The sequence below is a fragment of the Carcharodon carcharias genome, chromosome X, assembly GCF_017639515.1.
Source record: "Carcharodon carcharias isolate sCarCar2 chromosome X, sCarCar2.pri, whole genome shotgun sequence".
NCBI lineage: Eukaryota > Metazoa > Chordata > Chondrichthyes > Lamniformes > Lamnidae > Carcharodon > Carcharodon carcharias.
The window spans coordinates 23,501,749-23,514,662 of NC_054507.1; the positions used below are offsets into that span (position 1 = coordinate 23,501,749).

The following is a 12,914-nucleotide window of genomic DNA, read 5'->3' on the forward strand; positions in this document are numbered from 1 at the left end:
CAGAGGACGCCTGTCAAAGGTCATCACAGACAGGGAGTAGCAGTCAGCAGGCTGTCTCCACCTAAGCTGTGGATGTCGGGGGAGCACCAAGATGCAGCGGCAGGGTTAGGAAGGTTAAGAAAATGTAGGTGCACAGCTTGGGCATGGGTGTTAATCACTTGTCCTTAATGTTCACTATTGTAAATAAACTCCCAAGAATGTCTCCTTGCCTATGGCTCCATGTTATGATGAGCAGTGTTCATGTCACTCAGAGTGAAACCTTGGTTTCTGCACAAGATAAAGGCAGGTGTCTCATTCCAGGGCCTCCTCCCTGTACAGCATTTAACCTTCAAACCAAAGTGATGGTCCGGCCTCTCACTCACTGGACACATTAATGATGCCTGCACCTTGATGGTGCTCGTCATTGCTGCCAGAATGTCGTGGGCAGGCATCACAGAGTTCCGTCTCTGTGTGATAATCCCTGGGAATCGTGCGCTGACTTGGAGGATGTGCTTGTGGTGGTTGCACACCAGATAAAAATTGAGTGAGTGGAAGCCCTTGCGGTTGATGTAGTTGACTGCTTGTTGCCATGGAGATCTAAGCATCACGTGAGTCCAGTCGATGGTACCTTGCACCTGTGGAAAACCTGAGATCTGCGCAAATCCCAGTGCTCTTGCTTCCTGGCTTGCCTGATCTTGGGCGAAATGCACAAAGTTCTGTGCCTTCATGAAGATGGCATCCATGACCTCCTGGAAACACGTGTGTGGAGGCTTGTGAGATCCCGCATGGGTCACCTGTGGAGCCCTGGAAGGAGCCACTGGTGTAAAAACTGAGCACCACGGTCACTTTCCTGGCCACTGGCAGTGGGTGTCTTCCATAGTCTTTGCAGTATCCAGTGCCTTCAGCCATTTCTTGATATCATGCGGAGTGAATTGAAGTGGTTGAAGACTGGCATTTGTGATGCCGGGGACATCCAGAGGAGCCTGAGATGGATCATCTATTCGGCACTTCTGGCTGAAGATTGTTGCAAATGCTTCAGCCTTATCTTTTGCACTGACGTCCTGGCCTCCCCCATCATTGAGAATGGGGATATTTGTGGAGCCTCCTCCTCCAGTGAGTTGTTTAATTGTCAACCACCATTCACAACTGAATGTGGCAGGACTGCAGAGCTTAGATCTGATCCGTTGGTTGTGGAATTGCTTAGCTCTATCACTTGCTGCTTCTGATATTTGGCACGGAAGTAGCCTGGTGTTGTAGCTTCACCAGGTCGACACCTCATTTTTAGGTATGCCTGGTGCTGCTCCTGGCATGACCTCCTGCACTCTTCATTGAAACAGGGTGATCACCTAGTGGTAAAGGTAGAGTGGGTGATATGCAAGGCCATGAGGTTACAGATTATGGTTGAGTACAATTCTGCTGCTACTGATGGTCCACGGTGCCTTATGGTTGCCCAGTTTTGAGTTGCAAGATCTGTTCGAAATCTATCCCATTTAGCATGGTGTTAAGTGCCACACAACACAATGGAGAGTATCCTCAATGTGAAGATGGGACTTCAACTCCACAAAGGACTGTGCGGTGGTCACTCCTAGCAATACTGTCATGAACAGATGCATCTGTGGCAGGTGAGGATGAAGTCAAGTATGTTTGTCCCTCATGTTGGTTCCCTCACCACCTGATATAGACCCAGTCTAGGAGCTATGTCCTTTAGGACTCGGCCAGCTCAGTCTGTAGCAGTGCTACTGAGCCACTCAGTGATGGACATTGAAGCCCCCCACCCAGAGTACATTTTGTGCCCTTGCCACCCTCAGTACTTCCTCCAAGTGGTGTCCAACATGGAGCAGCGCTGATTCATCAGCTGTGGAGGGGGGTGGGTAGGGGCGGTGTGTGGTAATCAGCAGGAGGTTTCCTTGCCCATTTTTGATATGAACTGTGCTGCCACCTTTGTTGAGCCTGTCCTGCTAGTGGGACAGAACATACCAAGGGATGGTGATGGTCGTGTCTGGGACATTATCTGTAAGGTATGATTTTGTGAGGATGACGACATCAGGCTTTTGCTTGATTAGTTTGAGACACCTCTCCCAATTTTGGCCCAGATGTTCATAAGGAGGACTTTGCAAGGTCAACAGGGCTGAATTTGCCATTGTTGTTTCCGGTGCCTAGGTCCATCCAGTTTCAATCTTTTTTATTGACTTTGCAGTGGTTTGATAGAACTGAGTGGCTTGCTAGGCCATTTCACAGGGCATTTAAGATCAATCACATTGCTGTGGGTCTGGAATCACATGTAGGCCAGACCAGGTAAGGATGGCAGCTTTCCTTCCTTAAAGGATATTTGTGAACCAGATGGGTTTTTACAACAATGGTTTCATGGTCACCATTAGACTTTTAATTGCAGATTTTTTTATTGAATTCAAACTTCACTATCTGCTGTGGTGGGATTTGAACCTGGGTCCCCAGAGCATTACCTTGGGTATCCGGTTTACTATTCCAGTGACAGTACCACTGCACCACCACCTCCACATGTGCATGTGTGCGCATGCGTGAGTGAGAGTGTGTGTGTGTGTATGTGAGAGAGAGAGTGTGAGAGTAACTCATCTCCTGACTCCCCAAAACCTGCCCAGCAGCTACAAAGCACAAGCCAGGAGTGTGATGGAATATTCTCCATTTGCCAACAATACTCAAGAAGCTTGACACCATCCAGGACAAAGCAGCCCGCTTGATTGGAACCCCATCCACCACTGACACACAACGGTAGCAGTGTGTGTACCATCTACAAGATGCACTGCAGCAACTCGTCAAGGCTCCTTCAACAGCACCTTCCAAACCCACGAGCTCTACCATCTAGAAGGACAAGTGCTGCAGATACATGGGAACACTACCACCTGCAAGTTCCCCTCCAAGTCACTCACCATCCTGACTTGGAAATATATCGTCCCTTCCTTCACTGTCACTGGGTCAAAATCCTGGAACTCCCTCCCTAACAGCACTGTGGGTGTGCCTATTTCACATGAACTGCAATGGTTCAAGAAGGCAGCTCACCACCACCTTCTCAAGGCTAATTAGGAATGGGCAAGACATGCTGGCCTAGCCAGGGATGCCCACGTCCCATGAATTAACTTTTTAAAAACTTGACTGGAGGTGAGATTTCCACCCATCACTTAGGAGGGAGTCCCACCTCAGACAGCTGCCAGCCAATCTGATTGGTCGAGTGCTCTGTAGTCCCAGCAGCACCACCAGGAGAGGTGGCTACAGCTAGGGCTACAAGCAGTCTCAGAGCCAGGATGGAGGTAAGCGTGGGAGTCTCAGGTGGGTATGGGAATGGAGGCTTGTGGGGGGCAGGGGGGTGTGAAGGGCAGAGCGTGGGAGTACTAACAGTAAGGCCAGGCAGGGAGGGAACAACCTGGTAGGGGTGGCAGACCGTGGGACAGGGGGTGCCCAATGTGGAAAGGGGGCCCAGTGAGGAACGCGCCCCCATCCCACCATTTCCCACTCCAGGCCCGTGCTGGGTCACCTGCAAGACTTCCCCCCATCCCTGACATCCTCTTGCCAACCTCAAAATTGAGGTCGGGTGGGAAGTGGCCCTTAAGTTGAGAGGTAGGGCAGGCCCTTGCCCCCCTGTAAAATTGAGGGCAGGTCAGGGGTGGGCAGGGAGAATATCTGGGAATTTTAACAGCCCCCCCCTCCCCTCACCTTCAATCCTACTGGTGGGACTGGAAAATTCCCCTGAACTTTTTAGCCTTGAAAGGAGGAGATTGAGGAGGCATGAGAAATATACAAGGTATATTACAAAGCAGTAATCTTATTGGTTATTAGCCTTAATAAAAATCACCAAACCAAAAAACAATTGATATAGACACCATCATTCTGAGTACAAACTTACTTCGTCAGTCATTATTGTGGCCATGGACCTGCCAATCTCATGGTATTGCTGTGCTTTTCCAACCGGTCCCAACAAAATGAACAGGAATCTGCAATAGGAGAGATTTCTATTACTAGTGTTGTTTAGCATTTTCTGGTAACCAGAAAAAAATAAACATTCATCGCAAACTGCTCTCACGGATTAGGATCCGTGTCACCATTGGTTCACCTATATAATGTTTTTGGTGTCTCAGAGAACAAAGGGATATGGGGAGCAGGCAAGAAAGTGTGGCGGAGGCAGAAGGTCAGCTTTGATCATATTGAATGGCGGAGCAGGCTCAAAGGCCATGTGGTCTATTCCTGCTCCTATTTCTTTTATTCTTATGAAATCTCTATTGTGCTTGCTACATAACAGCTGGAGAACTTAAAGGTAGAGCACAATTTTCAAATAAATGACAAGAGTACTTAATATAGACTGCACGACAGCATGGTCAACAGTGTATTTCAGGCAGTTAATCAATCCACAGAATCAGTTACATTCAAACGGTTTGACTGAATTATTATCCACTATCACTTGGTAGTACATTAGTTGAATATTGCTGAAATGAGAGACATTTAGTGTACTGCAGCGTCGAGTGCACTATTAGCTATATTAACAGCCAATATAAGATAATCAGTCGAGCTCGTAACGTGGTTCATTTAGAGGTGACAAACATTTATACACAGGGACCCGTTCTTTGCAAATGAAACTCTTTCAAGCCTTGCGCCTTGTTTGAATTGCCCGGGAACATGAGGAGCCTATAGTTCCCCATTTGCTTTCACCATGGCAACACCTCGATCAATCAGAGCTGACTTGCCAACTGCACCCCTATTCTCCTGTAGTATAAATTGTTGTGATTGTTTGAAATTTGACATTCTTCTGTTTGTCCTGATGAGTGCAGATCAAAAGCTTTGGCAACATGTCTCTTTTCAGAAATATTTTCATTATCTTCTATACCTTGGCTAATGGAAAATGGTCTTGAATTTGTTTGCAGAGAGCATTTCTCTTTCTTTATTGGCCTATATTTTTGTTCTGATACATGTTTGTGTGGGCATAGGCTAATCAAGAAATGGTGTGGGTGGTATTTAATGTAGGTGATGGAGGTCTCACCCGCCAGCTGGAGAGCCAGTGAGAGCCCCGCATTCTCTATTTTTGGAAAGGCTGCCGCATTAAGTGCCAATCAGGCACTTAACTGGGCTAAGGTAGGCCTTTCCCGGGATCAAGGGCCCAGGGAATGGGTTGAAATCCCACCCCCAAGAGCTCCTGACCAATTAGAGGTCGGCAGCAATGCATGGCTTAGCAGTGGCACCAAAGACGTGGTGGCCATTACCATTAGTGTACCCACCTGAGGTCCAGGGAAATCGATGGACCCAGGCCACAGGTGAGTGATGGGGAGGGGGGAGGGGGGGGGGGGGGGGGGTGGTGTCAGCACGAGGTCGGCAGTAAAGGGCACAGGTGGCTCTTAGCGGCTCCCCCCACTTCCTGATGCTCGGCTCCTCCATCAGGCATTGAGTGCCTTTGTAGAGGCGATCATCCCCCGTTTTTTGTGGTTACCAGAAAATGCTAAATAACACTGTTTGCTTTTCAGGCCCTCAGCATGGCATGGTGAATACCAATGGCGGCAGGATGATGCGCATTCATTTCCCACTTGAACGCCTTGATTGGCAGCAGGGTGGGAGGGTGATCCATCAGCCTTCCCACCCCAGACCTAATTGGAGCAGAAGCATGAAGTCAACAGGGTCTCCACCTGCCACTCGCCTGCTTGATTAGATGCCCCCTGCCACCAAACTCGCCACAGGGAGGGCATTAAATTCCACCCAGTGAGCCTGGACTCTTTCTCTATTCTGCAAAGAAAAACACCCTCTGACTGCACAGGCTCTGAAGCAACACAGAATTATTTTGACACCACCCTGCAGCTCGTGGACAGCCTTCCTGCCCGAATCGAGGCCCTTAAGTGGGCAATTAATGCCCACTTAAGGGCCTCATCCCACCACTGCTGGTATTCAACCAGCATGGGCAGCGGAGCCCGAAAAGCAAACCCGATAAGGGGGGGGGGGGGGGGTGTGTGTGTGTGTGTGTGGTGGGTAGGTGGAGTGGTGGTGTGTGTGCGCTGCTCCCCTGTTCAAAGGCACTTAGTCCCTCACTTCCACTAGCCAGTGATCCTTTCAGTGCAACCACCATCCCCCCCTGTCATTCACCTGTGGCCTGAGACCTCGATGATCCTAGGCCTCTGGTGAGTGTGTTACCGGCATTATCTCAGATTGGCTGGCTGCTCTCAAGGGTGGGATTTCTGCCCCGAGGTCCGAAATCCAGGGAAGTCCACCCCACTGGCCAGTTAAGTGCCTGATGGGCGCAATTCTGGTGGGCCTTCTCTAACAGAGGTGATGCAGGGCTCTTGCTGGTTGTCCAAACAGAGGCAGGCGACACTCCTATTGCCAGCATTAAGTTCTACCCAATGGAACTAAATATCAGGCACTACATATAACAGGTGGCCGGATTCGATATCATCTATTTAGCACCAACACCCAAAACTCATTTCTCCCTTTGCATTGATTGTGGGAAGAATGCTGGCCAGGTCACAGGGAGAATAGGCCTGCTTCTTTTTAAAGAATAGGGCCATACGATCTTTAATATCCATCTGAACAGGCCTGTTTAATGCCTTGTCTGAAAGACAGCATCTCCAACAATACAGAACTCCCTCAGTGCTGCAGTGAAATATTAGCATTATGTTTATAGTCAAGCCCTAGAATGGGGCTTAAAGACACAATATCTTGATACAAAGGCAAACGTGCTCTAAGTGGCAGCTGTGGTTCAGTTCGTAGCACTCTTGCCTCAATCAGATGGTTGTGGGTTCAAGCTCCATTGCAGGATTTGAAAACAATTTAAGATGACAATGCAGTGCAGTACCAAGAGTTTGCTGCATTGCTGGAGGTGAAATCTTTCAGATAAAATGTTAAACTGGGGCCTCATCTGACATGCCAGGTGGATGTACAAGATCTCATACTCAGAGGAGTAGAGTTCTTCTGGGGTCCTGGCCAGTGTTTCTCCCTCGATCAGCATCAAAACATGGTGCTGGTTATTTATCTCAATTGTGGGTCCTAGATGTGTGCAATTTGCTGTTTTCCTACAAACCAATAGTGAATACACTTGAAAACAATTGAATGTAAAGCAGTTTAGCGCTACATAATGCCAACTGAGCAAAGCTAACACTGTAAATGTTGATGGCTTTAGATTAGCTATACCAAAGGAGCAAGGCAATTACTGATATGTATGGTCACTACCAGTAACTTAAATTTAACGTTAATTTAAACAAGAGGGCCACAAGCATAATTTTAACTTAATTTTGTGTACATTGTATTCTTATCAGTATTGAGAAATGGATTCTCTGCCTTTTCGGGCACTCAGCATCAGCATTGCATACTCCCAAGGACATGTATAGCAATGTCTTAGAATCAGTAAATCTCCTTCAAAAAAACCCTCAATTACAAAGGCGATGGTAATCTGGGATCTGACAGTCTATCATTTAACTTTGTCAGAATTATTAAGGAAATAAATATGTATATAATATGCAGCTAACTATGCAACATAATTCATGATAAATACTGGAAATTTTGTTTTGTCTTTTTACAAGTGTCAAACGAGGGGGTAGCATCTTGGTGCCCAATATAATAGATTAACAGAGTATGGATTGATCCTTCACTCCAGATATGGGAGCCCAGACACTTTTCCACAAGTGATGGTCAACTTATGCTGCACTCCTGGAACAAATTCCCCAAGAACACTTTCAGAAGCAGGAATGATATGTGGGTTGGGAGGTACAAAGAAAAAGGGAAGGGAAAGAGTATCAACTTATCAGGCAATTCCACATCACAGAAGAAGTCTACCAATATCTGAATCCTGTGTTCATCTCACATTAGAAAATCAATGTTTTTATTTGTGCATTCCAAGTTCACATCAGTACATTGCATTTCAACTATATCAAGAAGGCAACATCTTTGCCAACATTAATTATGTCGTTCACACGGAATACTGCCATTAATAATTATTTGGAAATCTGGCTGTAAAATGTGTAATTTCTCTTTGATCACCACTTGAAATGCATAAAAATTTTGTACTTAGCAAACTATAAAGATGCAATAATGTACAGTGCGTACAGCCATCATTAGATTTTCAGTTACAAATCTGTTGACTTCATGCTGTTAGTCATACTATTTACTGTCAAAACCTATTATAAAATTTAAAATTATTTATGATTATTTCCTCTATTTTAGTTTTAGATTATAATGCAGCTCTGATTCATATTTGCACTGTGCATTATCTTTTTACCCACAGTACTTGAATCAATTGGAAATGAAACCTGCACAATATTCCTGTGATTTGATTATTTAATCTAGCCATAAACCTGGCTAATACCTAATCCCACTTCATTTGCCTGAGAACATTCTTCTTGCCATTCTCACTGATTCTTCTTGATTTGTGTTGTATGTTTACATCCATCAATACTTCCATTCATTTTGTAAACACACGATCTATTACTGACATGTGGCTACTCAGTGCCGACTCTCGCTCTTCCAAAATGGTGATAATTCTCCTTTAACATCACAATCTATTTTCAGTGAATCACTAAACTTCACCACTGCCTATTGACCAAATTCTTAACCAATGTAAACAAGGCAAAAGGGTCTTTTACTCTTCTAGCAAGAGACCAAGATAGCTGAAGGGTAAAGATAGCCTGGTTGGGGTGCAACTAGTTCTGGAGCACAAGTCTTCAGTACTATTGCCAGAATATTGTCAGGGCCCATAGCCTTTGCAGTATCCAGTGTCTTCAGCCATTTCTTGATATCACGTGGAGTGAATCGAATTGGCTGAAGACTGGCATCTGTGATGCTGTGGACCTCAGGAGGAGGCCGAGATGGATCATCCATTTGGCACATCAGGCTGAAGATTGTTGCATATACTTCAATCTTGTCTTTTGCACTGATATGCTGGGCACCCCCATCATTGAGGTTAGGGATATTTGTGGAGTCTCCCCCTCCAGTGAGTTGTTTAATTGTCCATCACCATTCATGGCTGGATGTGGCAGGACTGCAGAGGACTGCATTGGTTGTGGGATCGCTTAGTTCTGTCTTTTGCATGCTGCTTCTGCGGTTTGGCATGTGTTATAGCTTCACCAGGTTGACACCTCATTTTTAGTATGACTAGTGCTTTTCTCAGCACGCTCTTCTGCATTCTTCATTGAACCAGGGTTGATACCCTGGCTTGGTAGTAATGGAGGAGTAAAAAATATAGCAGGTCACAAGATTACAGTTTGTGGTTGAATACAATTCTGCTAATGGCCCACATCGCCTCATTAATGCCTAGTTTTGAATTGCTAGATCTTTCCCAAATCAATGTCTGGGACATTTGTAAAGTGCAATTCAGTGAGTATGACTATGTCAGACAGTTGATTGAATAGTCTGTGGCCTAGCTCTCCCAATTTTGCAACAAGTCCTCAGGTGTTAGTGAGGAGGATTTTGCAGGATCGACAGATTGTTGTTTCCGGTGCCTAGGTTGATGCTAGGTGGTCTGTCTGATTTCATTCCTTTTGATTTTTCCATAGCAATTTGGAACAACAGTGTGGCTTGCTGGGCCATTTCAGAGGGCATTTAAGAGTCAACCACATTGCTGTGGGTCTGGAGTCACATCTAGATCAGACGAGGTAAGCACAACAGACTTCCTTCCCTAAAAGACATGAGTGAACCAGATGGGTTTTTACAACAATCGATAATTTTTTGACTAGCTTTTTCAGCTTCTGAAAACAGAAAACTAGACTAGATTTTAACTCCAGATTTGTAAATTGAATTTAAATTCCACCAGCTGTCATAGTAGAATTTGAACCCAGGTCCCCAGAGCTTTAGCCTGGACTACTGGTTCAATGACATTACGACTACATTGTCCTAATGCCACAAGTCATTTGGTTTACATTGGACAAAGGAAAGCTTTGATTTTGGGAGATGGTAAGAGGGTGTCATTGTTTTTTTTTCTAAAATCCATTCACAAGCTATAAATGTTACCCAGCTACTTTTTATAAAAGGTAAGTGAATACACATCTTATATCATCTAACCAAAGGATCCTCATATATACAGGTATACACACAAGTATGCAGACACACACAGGCACCCACACATTGACTTGAGTCCATAACTGAGTCCATAATTAAGTCCATAATGATACTCCAGTGCCGTGTTGAGGGAATGCTGTATTGTCAGAGGTGCTGTCCTTTAGATGTTGCCTGTTACAGTGGTTCAAAAAGATGTTAACAGATACCAGATTTCAAGTGGCTGATTTGGTCAACATTCCTACCTTAACCAATACCACTTACAATCAGGGTAACTGGTGATTCAGCACATGGCTGTTCCATGGAACTTTACTGACCCTACCCACATAGCAGTCACTAGGTTTCATAAAGTTGTTAATTATGTAAATAATTGAGATGTGAAAAGTGCAATATAAATATATATATTATTTTAATAGAAGTCATCCACTACTACATGCCATGCAAAGCAATAGAAAATGGAATTATTAACTGACCTAGTAGGAATTGGAACCTCAGTAAGTCCTGTGAGAAGAATAGCTGGAGAAAGACGCACAAATGCCACAATTGGCCTTTTCAGGAAGTCTAGCTCACCAACCAGAACATTAGAGGCTTCAGCACCAGTTGGGATCTTCTTCATGAAGTGGAGGTCGACCTGCCCAAAAAAAATGTGGTTATTCAGAAATGTTTGCATCAACCACTGGAAACTAAACCATCTAGATTTGAACCTGACTTTCAGAAGTAAAAGGATAGAGTCCCAACCTGAACTATACCTCTTTGCAGGGATGGGCGGCTCCAATTGCTCATTCCTTAAATTCACTCACTGTTTAGTGAGCAGTGAGTGGCTGAGGCATACTTTAATTGGCCTCAGTGCCCTTCAGCTTTGGAGAGAAAATAAATCTGTCAAACTCCTACCATTATCAAATAACCAGTGATGGAAATCGCACATGGGTATCAGGCTGTTCATTAAACACCTAAATCCAAGATCACACTCTGTAACAGTTTCAGATAGGGTTTCTCATTTGTCAGATTTAGGATTTAAAGTAAGGTCCTATTGTCTTACAAGTCAAAATTATTAGAAATCTTCAATTTGTTAATGTGTAATTTGAGGATGGAAGCAAAAATAACCAATTACTGTCTCACTCCTCTCACATAGCTCTAGATCAATCGGAGTTACAGAAATCCTTCTTTCTCTAGGTATAAGATAACTAATACTACCATAAACATTCTTTATAAATGGAAGACAAAGATGGAAGATTTATTAGAAATGCCACGATCTAAAATGATCTTCTGCAAATATTTCACTGCATAGTTTTTCTGAAAAAATTCTAAATGCGGTATCAGCATTTTTCAGATTAAGTTTGAGACACGTCAGTCACACTTCAGACTTTGCATAAAACACCAACAAATTACAGCTAAACAATATTTGAAATTTGCATTCTTCCTAATGAGAGAAGCCAAGCAACTGTCAACCTGCAGAAATGCCAAACAGCAATGGTAATTAGCCCCTAATTGATCTCATAATGTGCCTTGCTAGACTACTTCCCAAAGAAGAGCTTGGCCTAAATAGCCAAGTGGTTATGGTACTGGGTTTGTAACCCCAAGATCAAGAGTTCAAATCTCACAATGGGAAACAATGTAACTTCATCTGAAACAGATAGGAATGGGTTTGTACTCGAAAGAGTTACTTCCCCAGAGAAGGCTTGGCCTAAATAACAAGTGGTTATGGTACTGGGTTTGTAACCCTAAGATCAAGAGGTCAAATCACACAATGGCAAACTATGAAACAACGTAACTTCGTCTGGAAATAAATGGAAATGGGTTTGTACTCAAAAGAGTTACAGCTATTTGCTTGGCCTAGCTAGCCAAGTGGTTATGGTACTGGGTTTGTAACATCAAGAGTTCAAATCTCACAATGGCAAACTATGAAACAACGTAACTTCATCTGAAACAGATGGAAACGTGTTTATACTTGAAAGAGTTACTTACCCAGAGAAATACCTGGGCAATGTCAGGTTAGCAGTTAAATGACACAACTGTGCTCCAGAGCTGAAACTAAACTACAAGATATCAGTTAGTATACAATGTAATATCAGCCTGGATTTTCCTGACTTCAACACAATGATTAAAGAAAGATGTTGGATTCCCAAACTGCTTAGCAAAGGAAAAATGGGTTATGATTAAATGAGTTATAAGGACAACATGATGCAGGGCGGGATCGTCCAGTCCCGTTGGTGGTGGGTGCCATGGCGGTGGCGGGGGTGACAATATTGTGAGAAGGCCAAAAAACGTTGCCACGAAACCAGTTTGCAATTGCCCTCTCCACCCGTCAATGGCAGGCCAGGTTTCCCACCACTGCAATCAGCCCCCCACTTCAAATTTGCCGCCCATGTCAGTGTGACTTCAGGATGGCATGCTTCACGGCTGCCTTGAAAAGGCGTGCACCTGGCGACCTGAACTCTAATCGGAACACGGAGACAAGCGCACACAACCTTGTGCAGCGTTTGTGAACATCGCCCGTGAGATATCAAGGAAGAGGCGCACACAGAGGGGGCACAGGCAAGTTGGTTTATCCCGGCTGGCTTTCAGTGCAGTGCCAGGGCAAGGGCACCAGTGCGGGTCAGGCCGGTGGGGGAAGGGGTGGGGGTGCGAGGCAGCACAGATTGAAGGAAGTGCACAAGCCCATGCCGGGGTTGAGTTGCGGGGAGGAGGCAAGGTAGCAAGACTGAAGGAAGTACATAAGTACATGCCAGGACGGTGGTACAGGGGGTAGGGTGAGGGTGAGGGAGAGGGAGGTGGCCACGCACTTGGAAAAACTGATCAAAAAAGTGAGCATTCTTTCGCAGTTGAGATCGTTCAGCAGCAGCTCCATCAACATGCTTGGAGTCGGGCCTCTGAAGCATCTCTGCTCATGAAATACAAAAGCATGAAAGTGCCATCAAATGCTCCATTACTTTTCACCCCTC

The 12,914-nt window shown here is 45.0% G+C and overlaps 1 protein-coding gene across 1 annotated transcript in view; it reads right to left on the bottom strand.

Moving 5' to 3' along the window:
- LOC121273232 (electroneutral sodium bicarbonate exchanger 1-like) overlaps positions 1-12,914 on the bottom strand; it is a 595,872-nt gene that overhangs the window by 358,924 nt on the left and 224,034 nt on the right. Inside the window, exons 8-9 of the mRNA XM_041180250.1 lie at positions 10,446-10,603; positions 3,857-3,944 (exon numbers count right to left, since the gene is read on the bottom strand). Coding sequence (XP_041036184.1) covers positions 3,857-3,944; positions 10,446-10,603 — 246 coding nt within the window. The remainder of the gene's footprint in view (positions 1-3,856; positions 3,945-10,445; positions 10,604-12,914) is intronic.